General features: G+C 39.6%; 1 protein-coding gene across 3 annotated transcripts in view; it reads right to left on the bottom strand.

Annotated features, from left to right (window-relative positions):
* Nucleotides 1-21,922, bottom strand: part of LOC149175652 (alpha/beta-Hydrolases superfamily protein) — a 229,962-nt gene extending 208,040 nt beyond the window's left edge. Inside the window, exon 1 of one of the 3 annotated variants that reach the window (XR_016258018.1) lies at nt 20,776-21,922. Coding sequence is in view for 2 of the 3 variants with exons in the window: in XM_089419730.1 (XP_089275856.1) it covers nt 20,776-21,662 (887 nt within the window). In the remaining variant the exon portion in view is untranslated. Of the gene's footprint in view, nt 1-15,560; nt 16,699-20,775 lie in introns of those variants that run through there. The other 2 variants (XM_089419730.1, XM_089419731.1) reach the window with 2 other exon arrangements.
* Nucleotides 21,923-27,760: the final 5,838 nt, after the last annotated feature.

Below are 27,760 nucleotides of genomic sequence, written 5' to 3'. Positions count from 1 at the left end.
TACTATCACTACCCTTGGAGGACTCCCACTTGAGTGGTATATATTTAGAACCACTATTCTCAATAATGATCAAATTCCAGGGTTTGAAGAATTGATGTCGAGATGCATTCAAGAGGAAACCAAGATGGTGGAGCAAGAGGTGCCCTCTAATAGAAGTAACCCTACTTCTTTCTCCACTCGTGCCAAAAGGAGAAATAATGCAGGGTCTAAAGGTCACTTCAATGGAAAGCCCGGATCTAAGGGTGGAAGGAAAGGTGGGTGTTTTGTTTGCAATAAGTTTGGCCACTATGCAAGGGAGTGTCCAAATAGAAGGAACATCACAAGATGATGATGATCACAATTATTCCAGGGGCAACTTCAACAACCATGATAGAAGGAATGACAGGTGCAATGGCAAAGAAAAGGGAATGGAGGTCATCAAGGAAATGGTCGACCCTCGAAGAAAGCAAGGAACTCCAGGTATGAAGAATCGAATGTTGTTAACAATAAGCAAAAGGAGTATTATCTTATATCGGCCCTCTCCACTACCTCTCCTCCAAACACTTTGGGAAAGTGGTTTATTGATATTGGTGCCTCAAGGCACTTCACCGGATACAAGGAAGCTCTCTCTAATCTGATAGAGAAGGAAACAAACTTGAAGATTATTCTTGGAGACAATGCCACCTATCCCGTAAAGGGTGTAGGAAATGTTACCATTAAATTGAATCAAGGTAACACGATTCACTTACAAGAAGTTCTATATGTAACTGATCTCAAGAAGAACCTGGTGTCCATTTCGACAATAGAAGACAAAGGTTACAAGGTGGCATTCATCGATGGAAAGGTACATGTTTGGAAAAGAAATTTTAAAGATGCTATTACTCTTGGGTTCAAATTTCCTCAAACGATTGAAATTGCTTTGACGAAGATCACTCGAGCTAGCCGTTGGAGGATTTATCTTTAAATAAGAAGTCATTTGTCAGTCGATGGATCCGATCTTTTGATAGTGTGCTTAGCAAGAAGCTCTTGTGTAATCTTTTTCTGGATAATAAAGAAGAACTTTGGGGTTAAGTTCTATTGATGTTACTCTTCATGGGAATACTGTAAGATGTGTTGTTTTCATGCATAATTTTTTTTAAAGCCATTGATGATAGCTTCTGAAGAGTGATCTGAGTACAAGTATCTCGCTCAGTCATTGGGGTTTGAATAATAATTTAAATTTTGAATGTAATAGTAGGTATCTCTATTTGTCTGAATTTTATTATTATTTTCTCGCTCTATTTTTTATGGCTAGATTGAGTTTTGCAGGGAAATCTTGATTTTAGATCCTCGGGCGTTAGGGGAAGTTTTCAGTTGGACCAGCCAACTCCCGATCTGTGTTTTCTGAAGAGCCCAACTAAATTAGCTCCGAGCTTATCATAAGATTTTGTTGGTGATACACAGAGGTTTTCGAGTTAGCACCGCCTTACAACAACAACAACAACAACAAAACTAATTTTTTGTGGAAAATTTGATAGATCTGGCTATCAAGAGCCTTAGATTATCAGATCTAGGAGCAGAGTTGCACTCATACTCCTCAGATCTGATAGATCTGTAAATTATTTTTATAGATCTGTTATTTACTTGTGCAAAAATAGATCTGAGAAATCATCCAAGGGAATTTTCAAATCTGAGATTTTTTTCAAAGAGATCTAGACCCTGGAGGGCAAGATCTTGTCCCAAATATTTTTTGCAGGGTCAGCCATTAAATATTTTGCAACAAATTTGAAGATCTTAAGCAAAATAATTTTTTCAAAAAAAGAGTTTCAAGTTTTGGGGCTCCTAAGCCCAGATCTGTCTTCTCCTAGCCCTATTGGGCCTAGTGCTCGCCCTCATTGGCCTTAAATTCCCCTTGCTCCATCTCTGATCTGAATATTTAATTTTCTGAAGTTGATCATTGGTGATCTTTTGCAGAAAAATTAGTAAAAATTTGTGTTTCAGGTATTGGAAATTTTTTTGGCAACTTGGACAACTGATATTTAAGGCCTAGGGCCTAAGGGTTTGATCTCTAAACCCTCTTTTTCCTCATTGTTTGCTACAGTAATCATATATCTTTCTAATGGTGGCAAAATTTCATATGGGTTAGCCTAAAATCAATTCCTAAGTTGTCTAATATATTAAGGAATTAATTTCTTGAGTTGGGAATCCATCATTAAGCCTATTTCATATTTTAATCGCTGACTGTAATAAGTATATCAGATCTGATATAATTTTGGAAATCACATCATAACGGCTGACATTTTTTGATAATTCATGTGGGCAAGTTTGGAAAATTTTCGCTAAATTTTTGGTTTAAAGATAGCATTGATAGCTTACTGTTTTCATTGTCATATTGTTGTTGTCATAACATTTGTTTGATGATGTCATAAACAATTCACTGCTGTCCTATAAAAATTCTCTGAAAGTTAGGAGTTTTAATATCGTTGTGGAACTAACTGTCATAAGAATCTAGAAGGGTGATCTTCTTGATTGCAGCAAGCATTTCCCTGCTGTCATAAAGTTTTTTTTTTTGCTACTCTTTTTTTATCACTAAAACATATTGGCTACCATAGATTGAATTCTGAAATTTCAAGTGATTTGAGTTCATAACACAATTCAGAATTTGTTTGACATGTTTGGCTTCGTTTGGCATTCTCATTTTACTATGGTCATTAGAGAATTTGTTGCTGTCATAAATCTAATCTTTGAAAATAAGTGCTTTTGGATGACTGTTTGCATAAGTTCAGGTCAACAAAATTTTGGTACAATTATTGGCAATAAAATCCAAGTTTAAACTCTTATTTTCTGAGTTTCTGAATCACATACACACAAGCTCATTGCCTAAAGGAAATTCATTTCACACACTTGGAGCAAATAAGTCTAATATTTTAAATTGCCCAAAGGTTTTCTTGTTTGGTGAATGGTAAATATTTTGAAATCTATTGAGCTAAGTATCATTGAAAAGGCTTGCATTCGATTTGGATCTAATAGAAAACTTGGGCTATTTGAATATCTCTTAAGTAGTTTTGGAATTTTCAAGTAATTGTCATTGAAGCATAAATTGGATAAATGCTCTAGTTCTCTTTCTTGACATTAATATCATTATTGGCTTGTGGTTATTATAATTTTTTGGCGTATTAGTGATCTTTCTTTAAGAGCATATATCTTGTGTATCTTATTGGCACTTGAAATATTTGGCACTTTGTCTTGTATAAGATTGTCTCTTCTTGTCATAAAGTTAATCAATACTAAGTACTTGAGTCTTAAACGATCTTACCTCAAAACTACTCACTCATCCCTTTGCTAATCGCATCTTGCATCTCTTTTCATCATAATAACATTTTCCTTAGCAGCAGTTGTCCATCATGTACTTGGTCCTAAATTTCTTAGCAAGATATTTGACTCCACAAGACACTGGTATCAATTGTATAAATCGAATCATTTAAGTCTTGCTAGATCTAAACAAGTATTTGGTCGCCCAACTGTGTCTCCCGGACTGGTTGGTTCCCAACTAGTCCTCCTTCATTCCATTTCCATAGGGTCCACCCCCCTTAGTCTGTTGTAGGGAGACAACTTAAACGGAGAGACAATTTAAACGAAGAGATTGGGGATCAGGGTGACGGCCCCCGATCTAAACCATTGTCGCAGTGCCTATACATTCTATGCGACAACACTACCTACCCCACGAAAGGATTGGGACTGTCACTCTTCACTTAAATAAAGGCCAACCCCTTCATTTACAAAAAGTGCTGTAAGTACCTGATCTGAAAAAGAACCTGATATCTATTTCTACTATGGAAGACAAAGGATTCACGGTGACTTTCATTGATGGGAAGGTTGGTGTTTGCCAAAGGAACCCAAAAGATGCATTTACACTTGGATTTAGGGTTGAAGGTTTCTATCAAGTTGGAGGAAGTCCTTTGGGAACAATGACTTGTGATACTTCTCTTCGATCTAAATTATGGCATCGAAGATTCGCTCGCCTTCATTACAAAACCTTTGTTGGCATTATGATTCAGGTGTTGTCCTTGATGGCAAACTCATTCAGGTGGTAAATCAAGAAGGACGCAGGAAATATGTTCAGCAAGTGCGTCCCCGCAGGTATACCATACAGAACCCGCGTCCAGGGACGCAGGCCAGCCGTTCAGGAGGTGCGTCCGCCCAGTGCACACATTTCAAGGCAGAGAAAAGCACGTGGGGGTTTCTTGTGTGGTATCTAGCCGACGGTTTTTGTGTTTCTATGGTGTCGGCTCGTGGTATTGTTCCACGCTTTGGGGAGAAGCTTGCCTATATAAAGCAAAGGAGTTCATTTGGATTAAGCATCATCTTGGTTGAATATCTCTTGGTGAGATCTAGTCCAAATCTATAAGGGCGAATCTTCTAATGGACTACGATCTATATGGCGCATGATAAGATCTGTGGATCTGAGTGTTTGGGTTGGTTCTGAAGTCCTCTTATCTTCTATATCTGAAGGGACGCAGATTCAGTGAAGGGAAAGTGCGCCGGGACGCAGTACAGTAAAGGCTCAGGTGCGTCTCTGAGGCAAAGGGCGCGGCACGACTGTGGTATTGGGTGCGTCTCTGAAGCGAAAGACGCGGCGCGATAGTGTTTCTGTGTGCGTCGGTCGCAGAAAAGCAAAGAGGAACAGTGCGTCTGCACGCAGAACAGCATAAGGTACACTGCGTCCAGTCGCAGGCCACAGAAAGAAAATATGCGTCCCTGTCTTAAGATGATCTGTTGACTGTATATTTCTGTTCATAAGGTGTTCTGGGTTGTTTCTGTAATTACTGATCTGATATCTGTCGTAGACTGTATCTGTTGTATACTTGTTGATCATTTGATTCTTCATGAAAAGAAGTAGGGGGTTGTAGCTCCCTTCCAGGAGAGTCTGGAAAACGAGAGAGAGTTGTAGCTCTCTGCAGGTTGCAGCCTGCGTGCTGGTAAAGGACTGCACCAGTACAAAATCATTGTAAAAAGAATTTCTTGAAAGAAGATAGAGACATATTGCAGCAGGTGGTTTTTCTCCCGCATTGGGTTTCCACCTTACATCTTGTGTTCTTTGGTGTGACTGTCTATTTTCTTTATTCATGCTCATTGTTTTATGGCACTGATATACAAGAATATTTCAAAAGAATCAAATAAGGAAGATTTGGTAAATTGCTAGATAATACTGATTCACCCCCCCTCTCAGTATTATTTCCAACAATTGGTATCAGAGCAGGTCCTTCTGAAAAGCTTGATCGCTTGAAGGTAGATCGTTCATCATGAGCAACTACGAGAGAGAAGCATCAATCAGGCCACCCGTCTTCGATGGGACAAACTTCAATTATTGGAAGGTAAGAGTTACTGCATATCTTCAATCTCTTGGTACAGAAGTTTGGAACATTGTAGAATCAGGCTATGCCTTTCCTTCAGCTACTCCTACAGATCCAGCTGAGAAAAAGCAGTATGAAACAAATGCAAAAGCAGTCAGTACTCTATTAGGAAGTATATCCCAAACAGAGTTCATGAAGGTCATGCACTTCAAATCAGCAAAAGAGATATGGGACAAAATGATCACTAGCTATGAAGGAGATGAACAGGTAAAAGAAGCTAAACTTCAAACTCTCAGGATTCAATATGAGACTCTCAAGATGTATAATGATGAAAGTGTGGCTAATTATTTTCTTCGGGTAGATGAGATTGTTAATTGTATGAAAAATTTGGGTGAAGAAATAAAAGAGACTATAGTAGTTCAAAAGATTCTAAGATCTTTATCCCCCAAGTTTGAATCTAAAGTATCTGCAGTAGAGGAAAAGGAAAATCTCCGTGTTCTCACTATGTCTCAGCTACATGGAATTCTAACTGCTTATGAAATGAGAAAGGGAGGTCCATCAGACAGAAGGGAAGCTGCTTTTAAAGCATCAGGCAAAGAAGATCACTATGAAGCAAGTCATGTTCCAGAAGAAGAGGAAGAAGAATCAAATTTTGTCAGAAATCTTCAAAGGGGTTCTGGAAGGTTCAGAGGTAAGCTACCTTTCAAATGCTTTGCTTGTGGAAGAGTAGGTCATTATGCTACAAAATGCTCTTATAAGGATAAAGGAAAGGAACCAGTTAGATGGAACAAGAAACAGAGTGCAAATAAGAAAAGCTACTACACCCATGAAGATAGTGATGGCTTATCAAACAGTGATGAAGATGAACAAGGTAACAAATACAGATTGTTAATGGCATTTGAAGATGATGATTATGAGGATGCTGTAGATGTGGATAACCTTTATGATGAAATTACTAGACTCAAGAGATGTATAGAAGAAAAGAACATGATTATTGATACTCTACAATTTCAAATTGATGAAAAGGAAAAACATCTTGAAAAATTAGAAGGTGAAATTGTTGGTCTTAGAAAAGAAATTGAGAAAACAAAAACTATCAATCTCAAGTTTGTCAAAGGATCTGAAACTTTGAATGAGATTATCAGTGTGCAGCGGTCTCCACTAAATAAGACAGGTCTGGGCTATAATGGAGAAACTTCTCAAGCATCCACTTCAAAAAGTTATCTTGATGCAGCAAGAAGAAATGAGCAAGAGCACAAGGAAGATCATCAGGTAAAGCAGGGACAAACGTCAAACAGAAACTATCAGGGGCAATCCAGCTTAAGGGTGAACAAAAGCCACAACCAGCCACAGGTAAAATCTTCCCAATTTGGTTCAAGAATAGATGAAAATAGAAATTACAATCAGTTGGCTGGTAGATTCAATAATCGCAGAAGCTTCTTCAATGGACAATGCTTTTCTTGCCATAACTTTGGTCACAAAGCAGCTCAATGTGTTGCGTATAAAACAATCATGACTAGGGAAGCTCAAAAACAAAGAAGTATGACAGGGATTACAAAAAGGACCTATAACAACTTTTCAGCTCTTGAAAATGAAGTTGAATGCTCTATTTGCAATAATTTTGGACATGAAGACTTTGAATGCAGAAGCAGGTTTCCGGAAAGAAAGGTACAAGAACAAAAAAAAGAACAAGCCTCAGGCACCAAAACATGGAAAATAAAGGAACCTCAAACAGAAAGATGTGGGATAGCATTCTATGCAGAAGGACAAGAAAATCTATGGTACATTGACAGTGGATGTTCAAAGCATATGACAGGTGATAAAGAAAAACTTGAATCTTATTCTAATTTAGAAAAGGGAAAGAAAGTCTCTTTTGGAAATGATACTCCTGCAACTATAAAAGGAAAAGGTATTGCTCCTTTAAAAGAAGATGTTAAGGCTGGAAATGTTTTGTTTGTTGATGGACTAAAGCATAATCTTCTAAGTGTAAGCCAAATGTGTGATCAAAGAACCGAGGTTATATTCAGATCAAATGGATGTCTTGTTCGTGATCTTGATACAGGTAAAACAGTTCTCAAAGGAAAAAGAACTCCAAATAATCTATACATATTTGATGAAGGACAACAACAATGCTATCTAAGCAAGGATGAAGAGCACTGGTTATGGCATCGAAGGTTGGGACATCTAAGCTTCTCACAAATAAGGAAAGCTTGCAAATATCAGGCAGTTCGCGATCTTCCAGATATCAAAATTCCTGACAACACCATATGCAGATCATGTCAGTTTGGAAAACAAACCAAAACTAACTTTCCAGAGAAAGAAGGATCAGCCAGCATGCCTCTTGAGCTAGTACATACAGATGTATGTGGACCATTCAAAAAAAGAACACCTAGAGGAGAGGAATACTTGATATTATTTATTGACGATTTCTCCAGGTTTGTTTGGTTAGGACTTATGAAGCACAAAGATGAAGCTTTCGAAAAATTCAAATCCTTCAAAGCTTTGGTTGAAAATGAATCAGGTCACAAAATTAAGTGCCTCAGATCCGACAGAGGTGGAGAATTTACTTCAAATGAATTTTTCGATTTCTGTGATGAACATGGGATAAGGAGAGAATTTTCTACAGCTAGAACTCCTCAGCAAAATGGAGTAGTGGAAAGAATGAACAGAACAATTCAGCAAATGGCTCGTGCTATGCTTGATGAATCAGGAACTCCTGCAACCTTCTGGGGTGAAGCTGCACATGCGGCAGTTATTATTCTCAACAAGACAAATGTCCGAGTGAACAGCACTCAAACTCCTCATGAGCTCTGGAGTGGTAAAACTCCTTCGGTAAAGCACTTCAAAATCTTTGGGAGCAAATGCTATATCAAGAATACTGAGGAGCAGCTTGGCAAACTTGATCCTAGAGCAGATGAAGGAATTCTTCTTGGCTACTCTCCACATAGCAAAGCATACAAATGCTACAATAAAAGACTTGGCAGAATTGTTGACAGCATTGATGTAGTGGTTGATGAGAAAGGATACATTCCTAGGCAAATACATCGTGAAGACATTGAAGAAGATGAAAGCTACCCTCAAAGACAGAATGATGAAGAAGAAGAACCGCAAGAACAATCTCAAGACGGACCTCACGAAGAAGCAGAAGAAAGAACAAGAATAGAAGAAAAGACTCCATCCAGATATGTTCAAAAGAACCATCCAGAATCTCAGATCATGGGACAAAAAGAAGCAGGTATACAAACTAGAAGAACAGTTGCAGAAGCTTCAAGTTATTTGGCATTACTCTCCTCTACTGAACCACAAAATGTGAAAGAGGCATGCAAAGATGAATGTTGGGTGAAAGCAATGGATGAAGAACTTGAGCAAATCGAAAAGAACAACACTTGGGAGCTGGTTCCTAGACCAAAGGATAAGAATGTTATCGGAACAAAATGGGTTTTCAAAAATAAATTAAATGAAAATGGAGAAGTAATTAGAAACAAAGCCAGACTTGTTTGTAAAGGGTATGCACAGCAAGAAGGAATAGACTTTGAAGAAACTTTTGCTCCTGTTGCAAGACTTGAGGCCATTCGAATGTTTCTTGCTCTCTCAAGTTGTCAAAACTTCAAAGTATTTCAAATGGATGTGAAATCAGCCTTTCTGAATGGAGACTTGGATGAAGAAGTGTACATTGAACAGCCAGATGGTTTCATTCTTGGAAACGATCCAAATCTTGTATGCCGATTAAAAAAGGCTCTCTATGGTCTCAAACAAGCTCCAAGGGCTTGGTACTACCGGTTGGACAAATATCTTCATCAACAAGGTTTTTCAAAAGGTTCAGCAGATAGCAATATTTATATAAAAGTTGAAAATGACAAATTACTAATACTTGTTGTGTATGTAGATGACATTATTTTTGGCAGTAATGAAGAAGCTATGAGTCAAAGCTTTGCCTCGGTCATGCAGAAAGAATTTGAGATGTCCTTGCTAGGAGAACTGACATACTTCCTTGGTTTGCAAATCCAACAAAAGAAAGGAGGAATCCTTTTATCTCAAACCAAGTATCTCAAGCAGATTTTGAAGAAATATGGCATGGAAGATGCAAAACCAGTATGTACACCCATGGTCACAGGATGTAGTCTCAGTGCAAATGATGAATCTGCAGCAGTACATCAACCAACCTACAGATCTATGATTGGAAGTCTACTATATTTGACAGGTACCCGACCAGACATCATGCATGCAGTTGGAATAGTTGGAAGATTTCAGGCAAATCCAAAGGAGACTCATCTTCAAGCAGTGAAGAGAATCTTCAAATATCTTCAAGGGACTCAAAATTATGGCCTATGGTATCCTAGAGATACAGATCTCACTCTTCATGCTTATACAGATGCAGATTGGGCCGGAAGCGTGGATGACAGGAAAAGCACAAGTGGTGGTGCATTCTTTATGGGTTCCAGACTGGTATCTTGGTTCAGCAAGAAACAGAGTTCAATTGCCTTGTCTACAGCTGAAGCGGAATATGTTGCTGCCGCATCTTGTTGCACCCAACTTCTTTGGATGATGCAGACTTTGCAGGATTATCAAATCACTTGTACACCTCCTATTCCTATCTTATGTGACAACACAAGTGCAATCAGCATCTCAAAGAATCCGGTTATGCATTCAAAAACCAAGCACATACCAATCAAGTACCATTTTCTCCGGGAACAAGTACTTGAACAGAAGGTCAAGTTGGAGTATGTTCCTTCTAAGGAACAAGTTGCTGATATTTTCACCAAACCGTTGCCCAGGGACACTTTTGAATACCTCAGGCAAAAGCTGGGGGTTGTTGATGCATCATCTCACTGTTGATCATCTTCCTATTGATGGTATAGGCTCAGGGGGAGCACATAATGCATTGTTGGCATTATGGAGAAGGAGATCTTGGAAATAGCTGCAATATGTCTCTGTCTCCTTCATGATGGATTTCTGGTTACAGATCTGGAGAAGCATGAGCATAGGGGGAGCATACCCTTTGCCCTTGATGTCAAAGGGGGAGAATGATGACGCTGAAGATTATGTGGTTGCCATCAAGTCCAAAGGGGGAGTTTGTTGGCATTATGATTCAGGTGTTGTCCTTGATGGCAAACTCATTCAGGTGGTAAATCAAGAAGGACGCAGGAAATATGTTCAGCAAGTGCGTCCCCGCAGGTATACCATACAGAACCCGCGTCCAGGGACGCAGGCCAGCCGTTCAGGAGGTGCGTCCGCCCAGTGCACACATTTCAAGGCAGAGAAAAGCACGTGGGGGTTTCTTGTGTGGTATCTAACCGACGGTTTTTGTGTTTCTATGGTGTCGGCTCGTGGTATTGTTCCACGCTTTGGGGAGAAGCTTGCCTATATAAAGCAAAGGAGTTCATTTGGATTAAGCATCATCTTGGTTGAATATCTCTTGGTGAGATCTAGTCCAAATCTATAAGGGCGAATCTTCTAATGGACTACGATCTATATGGCGCATGATAAGATCTGTGGATCTGAGTGTTTGGGTTGGTTCTGAAGTCCTCTTATCTTCTATATCTGAAGGGACGCAGATTCAGTGAAGGGAAAGTGCGCCGGGACGCAGTACAGTAAAGGCTCAGGTGCGTCTCTGAGGCAAAGGGCGCGGCGCGACTGTGGTATTGGGTGCGTCTCTGAAGCGAAAGACGCGGCGCGATAGTGTTTCTGTGTGCGTCGGTCGCAGAAAAGCAAAGAGGAACAGTGCGTCTGCACGCAGAACAGCATAAGGTACACTGCGTCCAGTCGCAGGCCACAGAAAGAAAATATGCGTCCCTGTCTTAAGATGATCTGTTGACTGTATATTTCTGTTCATAAGGTGTTCTGGGTTGTTTCTGTAATTACTGATCTGATATCTGTCGTAGACTGTATCTGTTGTATACTTGTTGATCATTTGATTCTTCATGAAAAGAAGTAGGGGGTTGTAGCTCCCTTCCAGGAGAGTCTGGAAAACGAGAGAGAGTTGTAGCTCTCTGCAGGTTGCAGCCTGCGTGCTGGTAAAGGACTGCACCAGTACAAAATCATTGTAAAAAGAATTTCTTGAAAGAAGATAGAGACATATTGCAGCAGGTGGTTTTTCTCCCGCATTGGGTTTCCACCTTACATCTTGTGTTCTTTGGTGTGACTGTCTATTTTCTTTATTCATGCTCATTGTTTTATGGTACTGATATACAAGAATATTTCAAAAGAATCAAATAAGGAAGATTTGGTAAATTGCTAGATAATACTGATTCACCCCCCCTCTCAGTATTATTTCCAACAACCTTACCTGATGTAAGGAAGATGATCACAAGTATACCCGAATTCAACTTAGATCATGAAGGAGTTTGTCAGAATTGTGCAGCTAGAAAACATACAAGGGAACCATTCCCTTCAAGTGAAAGTCAAATTACCGATATTCTTCAATTGATCCATTCTGATCTATCGGGTATGTTCACTGTAACATCTTTAGGAGGATACATGAACTATGCAATTTTTGTGGATGACTTCTCTCGCAAAACATGGATCTATTTCTTGAAGAAGAAGGATGAAGTGTTCAAATGGTTTCGCTCATTCGAAGCCTTGGTCTACCTCTTTCAGGTTACCAACAATTGTTCTATTCACAGCGCAAACAAAACACTTCTTTGGCGATGTCTACCAAAATAGACAAAGGTGAGACAATCCACTGACATAGCTTTGACGAGAGAATCTTATTCCAGTCTAACCCCCTCTTCCAATCACGGACGGGAGTACAGTCCAGTCATATATCTCTCGCGGAAACCTACCCTATACCCGAAGTTTTTCTGCCGAAGCAGACCAGGGTGCATGCCCCCTAGGTTTCAGTCATGTCTCCCGAATCACTCGCGCTCATCAGGTGGACGGACTGGAGATTGATGAGACATTCCTTGTGTGAAAATACCATTCAGGGATGGCATATGACTATACAATGACGAAGATGCAGGAAAGCAAGATGAATCTCCGACAGGTGATCCAATGCCCGATGTTGAAGGTCCGATGGATCCCATGGATCCACCTCCTAGTGAGCCCTCTACTTCAAGAACAAGACTTGCGAGCTCAAAGATACTCTTGAAGATGCTGAGAGACATGTTGCACCAAGTGAGACGTTTCGTGAAAGCAAGAAGTAGAACAAGTACCAAGGGTACTTAGCTGCTATGAATACCATAATTCAATCTGAGCCATGTACATTCGAAGAAGCCATGAAGCACCAAGTTTGGAAGGATGTGATGAATGAGGAATATGAATCAATTATGAAGAATGATGTCTGGGATGTGGTTACTAGACCCAAGGACAAGTCAGTGGTCACTTCAAAATGGCTTTACAAAATCAAACATGGAGCTTAAGGGAGAGATAAAAAGTTCAAGGCCAGGTTCATTGCTCGAGGCTTCTTTCAAAAGGAAGGACTAGATTATGATGAGATATTTGCACCGGTTGCCTGATATACCACTATTCATTCAATCATAGCCCTTTTTGCCTCTCAAGGATGCAGCCTACACCAAATGGATGTCAAAACTGCTTTCTTGCATGGCTCGCTCAAGGAGGAAGTCTATGTAGAACAATCTGAGGGGTTCGAAGTTCAAGATCGTAAGACACATGTATGCAAGTTGGCCCTCTATTTGTTGAAGCAAGCCCCTAGGGCTTGGTATGAGAGGATTGATAGCTATCTTATGAAGTTGGGATTTACAAGGAACGATGTTGACCCAAAACTATACTTCAAGGTTGAAAAGGATAAGCCTCTCATTCTAGTCCTTTATGTGATGATCCCTTTCTGACAAGTGATGACCCTCTCATTTATCAATGCAAGAGGGAGTTCGCTTCCGAATTCAAGATGAAGGACCTAGGATTGATGCACTACTTCCTAGGGCTGGAGGTCTGGCAAAAGGCGGATGAGATTTTCCTCTCTCAAGGAAAATACATTGTGAAGTTGCTTGAGAGATGTTGGATGTTGGCTTGCAAGTCTGTGTCTACTCCGATGGAACTCAACTTCAAGAAGCTATGTGGAAGTGTTGTTGGGCCCAGACTAGCGAACCCTTCAGAGTATCGACAACTTGTGGGGGCCCTGATGTTCTTTGTAAACTCCCATCCTGACATATGCTTCGTTGTGAACACGTTGAGTCAATTTATGGTCGAGCCTCATCGCATTCATTAGATTGTTGCTAAGAATATCTTGAGATATGTCCAAAGCACAATCCATTATGGACTGAGATACACTGTCAGGAATTTGAGTCTGCATGGATATACAGATGCTGACTGGGCTGGCAGTGTGGTGGATCGTAAGAGCACGTCTGGATGTTACTTCTCATTGGGATTTGCTTCAATATCTTGGATGAGCAGGAAGCGAAAATCGGTTGCTTTAAGCATCGTCGAGGCCAAATACATTGTTGCTAGCATGGCTTGTTGTGAAGTTGTTTGGTTGAGGAAGCTTTTCAGTGAGCTATTTGAGCATGTGTTGGATACCACCGTGATCTTTTGCGACAACCAAAGTGGGATTCGCCTTTCAGAGAATCTCGTGTTCCACCGCCGCTCCAAGCACATTGATATCAAGTGCCACTTTATCCAAGACACGGTACAATGGGGAGCAATAAGGCTCCAGCACATCAAGACAAATGAGCAGGTCGCAGATATCCTCACGAAGAATTTGGGAAAGGTCAAATTCTTAACCTTCCGAGAGAGACTTGCAGTCATGGAAAGACCCTCCTATGGAAAGTTTCTTCTTTGGCATGCTCGAGCTCCTAAAAAATAGGAGTCCAGGACAAGTTATGAAGCAGTTAACTAATGTGTTAAAATAGAAGGCTGAGTTATTTGTCTTCTAGTGTGAGTTGTATTGGGAACAGAAGAAGAGTTTGAGTTAGCCTCCTAAAATTTAGGAAGGACGAGTTAACACTAGCAGTGAGCCTTTGTTAACTTGTGAACCACCAGTTTGACTTACCTAATATAGAACTCACTAATTTTAACCATTCAAATTGCCTTTAAAAGGAGGAACGAAGGCACAAGTTTAATCATTGTTTTGGTGAGCACGAGTTGGTGAGACCAAGCAATAGGAAGCACAAGTTTGTGTGTGGAGCTTGTGAGAGAAAGAGAACGAGCCTAGGTGAGGCTTGTGGGAGTTTGAAGAAGGACGAGTTCCTTGGGTTAGGAAGCAGGGATCAAGGTGCAAGCAAGGGTGTTTCAGTTTAGTGTAAACAGAGAGAACATGGTTGTTCTCTAATGAAACTTTATTGTATTGTAAAAGATCCATTGTTCAACCTTCTTCAATAGAATTCTCAATAACAAGCAGAGGGTTTTCCCAGTTGGGGTCCCTAGACAATTCTGTATTGTTGAATTGTGTGATTGTGTTTTTATTTCTGTTCCTATGGAGTTGTCTATAATGCGACTTTTTGAGATTCCGGTGACGGAATCCGGCGGAAGAAATTGAGATGAAATCATGATTTGTTGCAGTTAAAATGGTTTTTTAACTGCATATTCGGATTCAGCACCCTGAAAAACCCCTGGGACGGTTTCATTGTGAAGAAATTAGCTATCAAACTTGGATTCCAATAAATTACTGCCGGATTTTCACCGGAAAAAATCGCCGGAAAGGCTTTCAAAAAGTCGCGTTAAAGACTACTCCGTTCCTATTCGGCTGTATCTAGTAGAGAAATTCTGTGTTTATTTGAGAAGAAATTTTATTTCAGATTGTTCATATTAGCAGATCAGAATTTCGTGGATTTTCTACATCATTAGTGAGATTGACATAATATTAAACAGTTTGCCCAGATTCTGCTTTCTCAAATAAGGCTAGAAAGATACGTCGGTGTCCTACAAGCTCCACCAAAATTTGACAGCAGGGGATTCAGAGTCCAGACACAGTTTGACTATTGGTAAGTTAGCGAATTTGAGGAGATACATGTGGCGTAATAATTTAATAAAAATAAATACATAAATATCTAGCTACAAGCTCCGCAAATATTGACAAATGCAGTTAATTTTAAAATTCGGAGACATTTTGATAGTCAATAAGCTCGCTGAGTTTGAGGGAACACATTTGAAAAACTGATTCAATATAACCAAATAAATAAATAATTGGCTACAAGCTCCAACAAAATTTGACAAATGCAGTTAATTTTAGGGTTCAGGGACTTATGGTAAATTCAAAAGTTCACAGAAGTGTCAAGAGGACCTTAGTGCATTAGTGAGATATAGCACCAGGGTTACATTTTGTCAAATAAGCAAAAAAAAGCCACGGAAACACACCTCGGTGTCGTCAAAGGCGAGCCTGCGCATCCACGGGGATTCATAACAACAGGAAAATAACCATGCTGAAGCGCTTTGCGCACGAAATCCTCGACAACTTCGTCATTGCTTCCCTCTGCTGTTCCCGGAACAAGCAAGAGTGTGCTATCGAGCCCCTGCTCCCTCGCCAAGTCCAAACTCGCAGGCCAGTCCAGAGTGATCACGCCCCCATCCTCCGCACTAAGACACATTCTCTGATACATAAATTCACATCCCTCTTCATTATTATCCCTAAACTCTCGCCCATCTGTATTCGGTATCCTTCCTTTACACGAATATCCCGATAAGTTAACAAAATGCTTACTGCCTTTCGTTAATTTCTCGTTAATGTTCTCCAAGCCGTCTTCGAACACAATCGACGGACAACGCAGCACCACGAACCTGTTAAAGGGCGTAGGGTTTGCGAACAAAAACCAGTCACCTGCAACTGCTCCTCCGGGTTCGGCCAATTGTGGCCTCTGAGAGCGGGAAACGTGAACTGCCAATCCTGCTAGAAAACCTAAAGATGCTGCAAATATATCAAAAGAATTTACAGCGGGCATCAAATTGGAGACGAAATCATCACTAACCCCGCAAAAGGAATCCTGCGACGCCCGAATTTTGGACTCCGGAAAAATCTTTAAATTCTTGACCAACTGAATTCCCGTATCGAGCAGCGAACCGACCGGTCCTGCGTTCGAAACTTTCAGCGGCCGAAAAATAGCGTTTCGTCTCCTGCCATATGAATTGGATGCCGATATGATAACAATTCTTACTGAAACCTTCGTCGGGCCATAGCAGAAGTTGTTCCTTTGAGAAAATGGTACTCTAGACGGCAACGTCCTGAGATCCATCAACGCCATCGCTAGCCCCCTTTCATCGATTATCAGCTAGTCATGAAGTTACTTCTTTAACTGAAATTCGAGGCTCAGCTGCCTGCAACAGCTAGGCTCCGTTCCCAGTGGAAACGACGTACTGGTGGCATAAGAAGCTCAAAAACAGAATCAATTCGAGATTCTGAGAATCGAACCTTGGACGCTGGGGCTTGCATGGGCCGTTAGATACGGAATTCCATTGGTTAACGATAGAGCAGAGGATTGAATAACCCATTTGTTTTCGTCCAGAGGTTGCCGCAAGACTGGACTGGACAAATCTAGTTGTGCTTTGTGGCCGCGAGACTGAGGAATTTGATGACTTGATCGATACTGAACGGCCACGTATACTTATTACGACTTGATGGATGAACGACGCGTAGAAATTGAGGAATGATAGTTCTGTTTGACGTCATATATAACTCGGCCGCAAGACTGGACTGGACAAATCTAATTGTGCTTTGTGGCCGCGAGAGTGAGGAATTTGATGACTTGATCGATACTGAACGGCCACGTATACTTATTACGACTTGATGGATGAACGACGCGTAGAAATTGAGGAATGATAGTTCTGTTTGAGGTCATATATAACTCGGCCCAACGCTCTCTCTCTTCTTGTCATGTTTGCCTTGTTTGTTCGAGTGGAGCCTCTTTGCTCTCCATTTTTCTATATGTTTTTGTTGTCTTCTTTATTTTTTAAATAAATTCATTAAAATGGTTTAATAGTTAATAAAATACATATAAATTTATTTTAATTTTAGATTGATTTCGTTTAAGTTTTTTTTAAATTATTTATTCAATTTATATATTATTAAAATGATTTATATTTTTTAAATTTTAACTTTTCTCCCTGAAACTAAGTTATGTTGAGTTTAATATAATTTGGGGACGCAAGAGTAAGAGGGATTATTTTTTATTTCGGTGGAAAAATGGTGTTTTAGTTTACGTGAAGACTTGGGAGAGCAACCAATAACCAAGTAGAGTTTTTGCCATTATGGTGATCATCAAATGTCTAAGCTAAAGTAGAGTTTTTGCCATTATGGTGATCATCAAATGTCTAAGCTAAGTGTATTTGTAGACTCGTTAAGCCCCAAGGGATAGCTTAATTGGTCGAGTTCTCGTTGCTAAGTACCTTGCTAATCGGGTGGTCATGGTATCAAATCTCCTTGATACCCTTGGGGTTAGGCCTCGCTAGTTTGGCACCTTGCTAATCGGGTGGTCATGGTATCAAATCTCCTTGATACCCTTGTGGTTAGGGCTTGCTAGTTTGGCACCTTGCTAATCGGGTGGTCATGGTATCAAATCTCCTTGATACCCTCGGGATTAGGCCTTGCTAGCTTGGCTGGCAGGTAGATCCCTTTGGATTGATTTCCCTGAATTTTCCCTTGGATGTAGCGGCAGCCACCCAGTGTCCGCGAACCACATTAAAATTAGATCCCTTTGAATTGATTTGCTTGGATTTTCCCTTGGATGTAGCAGCGGCCACCCAGTGTTCCCTTGGATGTAGCTGCGGGCACCCAGTGACCGTGAACCACATTAAAAATTTGGAGACTCGTTATCCCTTTGGATTGATTTGCTTGGATTTTCCTTGGATGTAGCGGCAGCCACCCAGTGTCTGTGAACCACATTGAAAATTAGATCTCTTTGGATTGATTTGCCTAGATTACCACATTAAAAATTAGATCCCTTTGGATTGATTTGCCTAGATTTTCCCTTGGATGTAGCGGCAGCCACCCAGTGTCTGTGAAACACATTAAAAATTAGATCCCTTTGGATTGATTTACCTAGATTTTCCCTTGGATGTAGCGGCGGCCACCCAGTTTTCCTTTGGATGTCCGCTACGGCCACCCAGTTTCCGTGAACCACATTAAAAATTTGAAGACTCGTTATTGGTCATCCGGCAACTTATAAAAGGGAAAACATTACTCGCCAATGACCTCACTCCAACCGGTGAAAGAATCCTCTCCTTGTTGACCAAGTTTCAAGTGGTAAATTTTTTTCACATCCTTCGACTCTTGGAGTAATGTTGGAGCTTGCAGAAAATAAGGGAAAACATGACTGGCCAATGACCTCACTCCAACCAGTGAAAGAATCCTCTCTTTGTTGACCAAGTTTGAAGGAGTAAATTTTTTTCACATCCTTAGACTCTTAGAGTAATGTTGAAGCTAACAGAAAAATTGAGGTAGCAACCTCCTATAGGTTGGAGAGGTTGGAGCCTACAAAAAATCAAAGGTAATAAGGGAGTAGGAGCTTGCCTTTGCATCACAACAATAACAAAGTCACGGTTTTCTTGCTTTATGGGTTTCCACTTATATGTGGTGTCCATATGTGTTGATGTGATGTTATGGTTTACTTATTACTTCTTGTTCACATTGTTGATAATATTAGTGAAAAAAGGGTTCCTTCATTTGTGCCTTAATCATAGGAACCAAAACTAATTTCTTCTCTAGCATGCTCGAGTTCCTAAAAATAAGAGTCTAGGACAAGTTATGAAGTAGTTAACCCATGTGTTAAAATAGAAGGTCGAGTTATTTGTCTTCTAGTGTGAGTTGCATTGGGAACAAGAGGAAGAGTTTGAGTTAACCTTCTAAAATTTAGGAAGGACTAGTTAACACTGGCAGTGAGCCTTTGTTAACTTGTGAACCACCAATCCGACTTACCTATAGTATAGAACTCACTAATTTTAACCATTCGAATTGCCTTTAAAAAGAGGAATGAAGCCATAAGTTTAATCATTGTTTTGGGGAGCACAAGTTGGTGAGACCAAGCAATAGGAAGGACAAGTTTGTGCTTGGAGCTTGTGGTAGAAAGAGAACGAGCCTAAATGAGGCTTGTGCGAGTTTGAAGAAGGACGAGTTCCTTGGGTTAGGAATCAGGGATCAAGGTGCAAGCAAGGGTGTTTCAATTTAAGTGTAAATGGAAAGAACATGGTTGTTCTCTAATGAAACTTTATTGTATTGTAAAAGATCCATTGTTCAACCTTCTTCAATAGAATTCTCAGTAACAAGCAAAAGGTTTTCCCAGTGGAGTTTCCTACACAATTATGTGTCGTTAAATTGTGTAATTGTGTTTTTATTTATGTTATTATGCAGCAGCAAATTTGAAGTGGAGAAATTTTGTGTTTTAGTGAAAAGAAACTAGTTTTTTAGTTTTCGGATTGTTCACAATAGTAGATAAGAATTTCATGGATTTTCTACGCGGTATTAAAGTGTGGATCATAATAAAGATAGCACATACAAGAGAAAATTTCTCATAGTGAAGAGGCATTTGGTGTAAGGTAGCCGCAAGCACTTGATGAGCTAGTTCAGGTGCAGAAAGGAGCAAGAGGTGTCACTTTGGAAGACTGCACAGGGTTGAGTTAAGGGCAGATTGGCAGATTCCAGGCAGTGTAGAGGGCAGATGTATGAGTTGTTTTCCGGAGGATTTCTCAATTACACAAGCATGGATTTTTCTGTGTTCTAGAAGGAGGGTGGAGCCCTGTAGTCTTTGGTTTGGAGGGGTTGATAGGTCTGAACAGGTGACAGAACAGTCCTATAGTCCAGCGCATATAGAAGGCTTGTAGGAGGAGAATAACCACAAGTTCCTAAGGGAGTTTTGGACCAAGTTTAGGGGAGCTGACGTGGACAATCACTAGCCCTAACCAGAGAATCGAAGCTTTAGATTTAGATGCACAGGTTGAGTTGATTTGGGGACAGAAGTAATCGTCTAGAGCAAAGGTACGTTTGTATTCTTCCAATGTTGATGTTTTTGCTAAGTGTTTGAGTCCAAATTTAGGACAGTTTTGGTGGACATCTATTGTTTGGAGGGTAGTTAGAAGGTGTCTTTCGTGCCCTAAGTCCAGCATTTGAGAAGGACATCAAATCTAGTTGGAGAGGCAGAATTGTTGTAGCTCAGGGTTGATCCTTGAAGGAACAAAGGAAGCAGCCAAGAGGGCTCAGTATTCAGCCCTAGTTCACTGTGTGGAGACAGACTTCTACAGTGAGAGTGGACAACCTCCATTGCCCTAAGACTTGTCTTTTGTGGAGTAGTGAGGCAAGTAGTTCCCGGAAGCTCGGTAAGTTTAAAATTCAGAGACATTTTGATTATCGGTAAGCTCGCTGAGTTTGAGGGAATACTTTGAAGAACTGATTCAATAAAACCAAATAAATAAACAATTAGCTACAAGCTCCAGCAAAATTTGACAAATGCAGTTAATTTTAGGGTTCAGAGACTTGCGGTAAATTCAGAAGTTCACAGAAGTGTCAAGAGGACCTTAGTGCATTAGTGAGATATAGCACCAAGATTACATTTTGTCAAATGAGCAAAAAAGAGCCAGGGAAACACACCTCGGTGTCGTCAAAGGCGAGCCTGCGCATCCACGGGGATTCATAACAACAGGAAAATAACCCTGCTGAAGCGCTTTGCGCACGAAATCCTGGACAACTTCGTCATTGCTTCCCTCTGCTGTTCCCGGGACAAGCAAGACTGTGCTATCGGGTCCCTGCTCCGTCGCCAAGTCCAAACTCGCAGGCCAGTCCAGAGTGATCACACCCCCATCCTCCGCACTAAGACACATTCTCTGATACATAAATTCACTTCCCCCTTCATTATTATCCCTAAACTCTCGCCCATATGTATTCGGTATCCTTCCTTTCCACGAATATCCCGATAAATTAACAAAATGCTTACTGTCTTTCCTTAATTTCTCGTCAACGTTCTCCAAGAATGCACCATCTTCGAACACAATCGACGGACAACGCAGCACCACGAACCGATTAAAGGGCGTAGGATTTGCGAACAAAAACCAGTCACCTGTAATTGCTTCTCCGGGTTCGGCCAATTGCGGCCTCTGAGAGCGGGACACGTGAACTGCCAATCCTGCTAGAAAACCTAAAGATGCTGCAAATATATCAAAAGAATTTACAGCGGGCATCAAATTGGATACGAAATCATCACTAACACCTAAAAAGGAGTCCTGCAACTCCCGAATTTTGGACTCAGGAGAAATCTTTAAATTCTTGACCAACTGAATTCCTGTATCGAGCAGCGAACCGACCGGTCCTGCGTTCGAAACTTTCAGCGGCCGAAAAATAGTGTTTCGTCTCCTGCCATATGAATTGGATGCCGATATGACAATAATTCTTACTGAAACCTTCGTCGGGCCATGGCAGAAGTTCTTCCTACGAGAAAATGGTGCTCTAAATGGCAACGTCCTGAGATCCATCGACGCCATGGCTAACTCCCTTTCATCGATTTTCAGCTAGTCATGAAGTTACTTATTTAAAGTAAAATTCAAGGCTCAGCTGCCTGCAACAGCTCGGCTCCGTTCCCACTGTCCCAGTGGAAACGACGAAGTAGTGGCACAGGAAGCTCAAAAAAAGAATCAATTCGAGATCGTGAGAATCGAACCTTGGACGCTGGGGCTTGCATGCGCCGGTAGATACGGAATTCCAATGGTTAACAGTAGAGCAGAGGATTGAATAACCCATTTGCGTTCGTCCGGAGGTTGCCGCAAGAGTGGACAAATCTAGTTGTGCTTTGTCGCGACACTGAGGAATTTGATGAATTGGATCGATTCTGACCGGCCACGTATACTTAGTACGACTTGAGGGATGAATGACGGGTAGAAAATGAGGGATGATAGTTATGTGCTTTGTCGCGACACTAAGGAATTTGATGACTTGGATCGATTCTGACCGGCCACGTATACTTAGTACGACTTGAGGGATGAATGACGGGTAGAAATTGAGGGATGATAGTTATGTTTGAGGTCATATGTGGCTGACGGCCCAACGCTTCCTGTCTTTGTTCTTGGCTTGTTTGCGTTCTTTCTTCCGGTGGAGCCTCTTTGCTCTCCTTTTTTCCAGATGTTTTTGTTCTCTCCGTCCTTTATTATTTAAATAAATTCATTTAAATGGTTTAATACTTAACAAGGGGATTGCTAAGCAGCAAGTCTTTGTCAATGAGGTTTTGAATATTTGTTGACATATAAGTTTTTGAATATTTCTTAACATTGTATTGAATTGAAATATTAACAAATTGACTCACACTTTGAGTTGAGTAGTGTATCTTTTTAGGACTTTTACATTAATTTTTAATCGGAATTTATTGTAAGATTGATTACAACTCAAAACCTTGGAAATGAATTGATTGATAATGATGAAGGTGATATTGGAACTTCGGGTTTTCTTAATATGGGATTAGGCTTGATCAGAAGGATCCTAGCTCCGTGTCTTTAGCTGGCATAACAACCCCTGCTGCTTTTCCATCTGGTGGATCAACATCAACTCGATCAATAGAATCAAAAAGCTTTGGCTTTTTGCCTTTGTAACTAAAGTGACATATATTAAGTCGTGGGTCTTTCCACAATCAATATGTTTTGGACTGGGCAATTATGATGTAAAGATTGAAGCTTAAATTTCCAATATAATTTGAAACACATACTTGGTAGATGCTACTGAGGCTCAAACATAACTATGTGCTTAGATAGTAAGGGTGACTTGGTAGAGTGTGGGTGCATATGTGGGTACAAGTGCATTGGTTTTGAAATTTGGACGTGGGGTATATGTACATTGAGGGGTGCGACAATTTCATATAAATATAAAATTGACACTGATATTGGAAAGTGGATAAAGTCTGAAACCAAGGATGGCTTTACTATTCCAGGTCTTGTCTCATCTTTGGATGTTGTATAATTTATCTTGTTTTTCCCAAACTTCAAATCTTTAATTATATGTTCGAGGATGCGGTCATATCCCAAAAGCTTTTTAAATTATGTCGAAAGAGTCTGCATGGATCCCATAGGCATAAAAAAATTATATTTGAATGATAAATGAATGGTCAGTCTTATGATTTTTCTAGGTAGATAATTATGATTTTCTTTTAAAGGAAAAACATTTTGTGTGTGTTTGTTTCACATATTCTTATGCACTACAAATATCTTAGCAATGTTGATCCTGTAAAACGAATCTAGAAACTATGAAACAATAATATCTCGCTCAAGAAGCAAGAACAAACTCAACATAAATAATTCTGAAGAGCTTTATCATTCTCAGATGATTACCTCACATTAGTAGTGAAAGCCTTACTCCAAGGTAATTAGGTTACCCATGACATACCAACGCAATAAGCATTGGGTGGACCTTCCATGCTACCTTCAGTGCCATTTGGATTCACTATAATATCTAAGGAACCCATTGAATCTCCCAAAAACTGCAACACCAATTGAAAGGCATGCTTAGAGTGCGCTTTTGTGATGTTACAAAGTTTGACAATTACCAAGAGTGTCATATAGAGGGACCGAGATGTAAGAATATGAGGAGCATGCATGTTCAGTAATAATCCATTCAGGTTTGTTGATTAAGTACAATACAATGCAAGCTCCCTAAGTTCAGGAAAATGACTCAGTATGCATGAATAACCACCAACATCAAATATAAGATTACACTGGAGAAAATTGTATCTATGGTCTGCTATCAATAATTTCAAAATGTTAAAATAGATCGTACTAAAACATATACGTTCATGGTTCTGGAAAAATCACATTTTGAAATCAAGCATATACTTGCACAGCATTTCCATCATTCTCCGTATTCCAAGGATTATTGAACCAACCTTTAAATTTATTCTACTATATTTAACAAGTTTGTAGTAATTATTGCATGCAGTGAAAGAGAGTATCTTTACTTTTGGAATGCCATGATAAATAAGACGAGAACCTAATGCAGTTCGTGCAGTGCCTGCCTCTCCATATGTCATCCACTTGTATATGCAAAGAAAGTAGATATGCAAACAACAAATTAATACACACTGCATTCAGAATTCTGATTGGTGATCATGTTCTTACTGCTATTGCAAATGAAAGTTTTAAATACCCAAAGAAAGCACACAACTAACTCGCCAATTGTTCCATCCACACGAACACATGTACCAAGATATTTTCACTCATGATAAGAGTCCACAACATGCCTATATTAGAAAAGTCAATATAAAAGAATGCAATCAATGCATTTATATACATACCCCATTCATGCATCTCATAAATTCTCCCTAAGATGGCAAGGCACATTCTTAAAAGTTTGTATCAACAAACACTGGGCTATTTTGGGGTATATGGATCAGTCAGATTTTGGTTACACACTTGGCCATAGACAATTCAATCTCAAAGTGAAAAACAATAACATAAAAAATTCTTACTACTATTGAACACACTGAAACTAAGCACCTACTAAAAATTGTCATGCAGTGTTCGAACCTACTGAAAATTGTCATGTAGTGTTCGAATTTCAGGAATTGCTCTTCTCCCCAGTCAAGCAATTTTACTAAATGACAAAAAGAAAGAATACAAATTAACCGTAAATTAAGCACCGCGACCAAAATACCCAATCAGAAGCAAACTAATGTGAGAGGAGGCCTTGAAAATTGTAGTTGGAACATTGATTATTGTTATATACAATGGCTAAAATTCTCATCCCTGAAAAGCACACTTCTTAAAATGTTATCTGCTAAATAAACATTTGCTTCAGCGAACAATTGAGCTTGGAGAGTCAAGCTTGGAAATCTCACACTAAATATATTCTAATGATGAAATTACAGAAAATAGCATGGACTTTGATGTTTCATTCATAGATGTCATAGATACTTTAAGTGATTAAATAGTTTACCATGGAAACAGGATTTGAATTTAATAGTCAAAAGGCATGTCAGTGTCCATTTTGTCCTAAAGGTTGTCTTAAAGTCCATATCCACTATATGTTGATCACTTTTTTCCAATCACTATGAAAATTTAACATTTTAATAAATGAATGTTCCACAGCCTTCAATGACCTGTCCTTTAAAAAGAAAAATGAAAAAAAGAGCACCTAATTTTGAAAAAATGGTGCAGTCAATGTTCCTCACAACTTTTAAACAAATATTTTCCCTTCCCTACCAAGTTTCCTCCTACATGTCCAGTAGGATTCTTTACAATCCTATTTCATTTGTGGTGTTTCACACAAAGTTCCTAAAGAATCCACTTGCTATATTTATTGGTGCTACCATATTTCGGAAAGGTTCATATTTTGTATTGGCATAATAGATAACAATAGTGTTGATTCCTGCATGGCAGTATTCCAAGGTACACTAGTTAAACAAGCCCTTATCAATTCAATATAATTAAGCATTGTTGAGTCTTCCTTGAAGGTTCTTGTTCATCCTTATAGGCATGCAGTTTGGAAGGCTTGAATTCATATCATCAATGATCATCATTAGTCTATGTGGTTAGGCATTGTATGATACAGTTGCTCAGAAATTTCATCACGCTAGAAATGAAACAATAACCAGCCCTATAATTCTGCCCATTATGTTAAAGATGCAAAGATACAAATCTTGCAAACCTTCTTGTGTAATCATGTTGGGTTCGGACTTGCAAAACTCCCTAAAGGAGATGACTGTGTGCACATATTAGTTTGGAAATCTATTACAGGTCTTTCTCTCTTGTGCACTTTGCATCCATTCTGTTGGTACTCTTGGTTACTTATATATCTTGTCACTCAAGGATGACCAATTTCATCATGATTTTCTTGCCTAGTTTGAGAATATAAGATGGGGAGCATGGATTATCCTTTATTGTGGAAAGGGTTTGAATATGACATTGATAGTTAGGGTTGAAAAGGGTAATACACATTGTTGGCTACTAGCTTGAAATAGAAAGTGCTACAAGACACCTTAATCACAACACAATTGCCTTATTATCATTCAAAGCAACCCCATAAGAAGTGACAATAATAGGGAATGTTGGACCCTCAAATTGTTTAAGCAGTGACAATAATAGGGACTTTTGGACCCTCAAATTCTTTAAGAAGTGACAATAATAGGGAATGTTGGACCCTCAAACTGTTTGAGGCATGTCGATTTTCCCTAGCTCTTGTCGCTCAATTTTGGATCCATGATAGATCATAGCATTCATGCTTGCAACAAGCCTGCAAATATACCCTCAAAATTTTTACATTCATAAGAATAAGAACGGGGGCAAGACAAAAGAAAATCAATACTCACAGAGATCTAAAACCCCACCTATTGATTTCATTCACCCAATTTGAGAGAGTATAAAGAGGAGAAACTATTAAAAGGGGCCCATGGATGCTCATCCCCTTCAGATGAGCAAGGAGACCAATAGTTTGCACTGTCTTTCCACCCATTTGATCTGCCAGAATTCCATTGAGCCCATTTTTCCATAGAGAAATCAACCACTTTACACCCTTAATTTGACAAGACTTTAACCTCCCCACGATCAATAGAGGAACAAGTTCCATATGTTCTTTCCAGTTCCTACTCTCTTTAACTATTTGTGATGCTAAAGTACTTGAGGCGTGTTTCTAAATCTGTGTCCTCGTCATCTGTAAATCCATTGTCCAACAATTAGGTCCTCTTGCCCAGATTATTTTGATCTTGAATCTAGCTCCTTCCTCAATTTGTTCAAGAGCACTAGATATAATTTTTGGCGTTACACCAATAGAGGAATTGGAAGGAAACACTACAAAAGAGCAGATTGGGAAATTCATTCTTCCAGCTTCCCGTGCATATTAATAGGTATGCCAAACACTAGTTTAGATTAATATATTTTTGTATGGTGAGAATGGCCAAGTGTATACCAAAAAAGTAGGTAGCTCATGGTTCCTCGTCAGCAAACCTCTAGTCTCTGCAACTGTACATGGCCTTTCCTCCAAAATCTTATTGGAATTATAAAATTATTGATGTCAAGCCTCACAAGCAAGGTTGTAAATAATTGTTGTCATATGTAGCTTCTTTACTCCACAAATGAAATGTCTAAACATCATTTACACAACATGACTTTACAGGTTCTTCACTTGGATGGGGATGTAAGAGGGGGGTATTTTGATACAATGATAACTTAGTAATGATTTGCTCTTTTGAAGGGATGGAAATATCATCCTTATCATTATTAAGAAATGATCTTCATATGTTCTGAGGCATACTTCTATATTTGAGATTAAGAAAGAAAATAGTTGAATGATGCCTTCTGTTACTGAATATTTAGCGAGAATGACAAACCAACCCTAAACTCACATTCAACATCAGGAAAATATGGACAAATATGTTACATAATACACACCAAACATAGATAATATGACCAAGTTACAACATCGGGAAGTTGGCTGCCCAACTAACCCCAACAAGGCCTACAAACTCTTGGTGTTACATATCCTGGAGTTAGGGTTTTGGTTGTTTAGGGTTTTTTCATGTTTTCCAATAATAAATAGGCCCTTGAGCCTCATTGTAACATAGTTCAGAGGCATGTAGCCACCACATCTCTTCTCAGAGATAAGCTAC

Source organism: Pinus tabuliformis, chromosome 4_1 (genome assembly GCF_031772625.1).
Source record: "Pinus tabuliformis cultivar Carrire ecotype Pingquan chromosome 4_1, CPIR1, whole genome shotgun sequence".
NCBI lineage: Eukaryota > Viridiplantae > Streptophyta > Pinopsida > Pinales > Pinaceae > Pinus > Pinus tabuliformis.
Note: the sequence above shows the minus strand (reverse complement) of the source record. Positions and strands in the feature narration are given on the sequence as shown.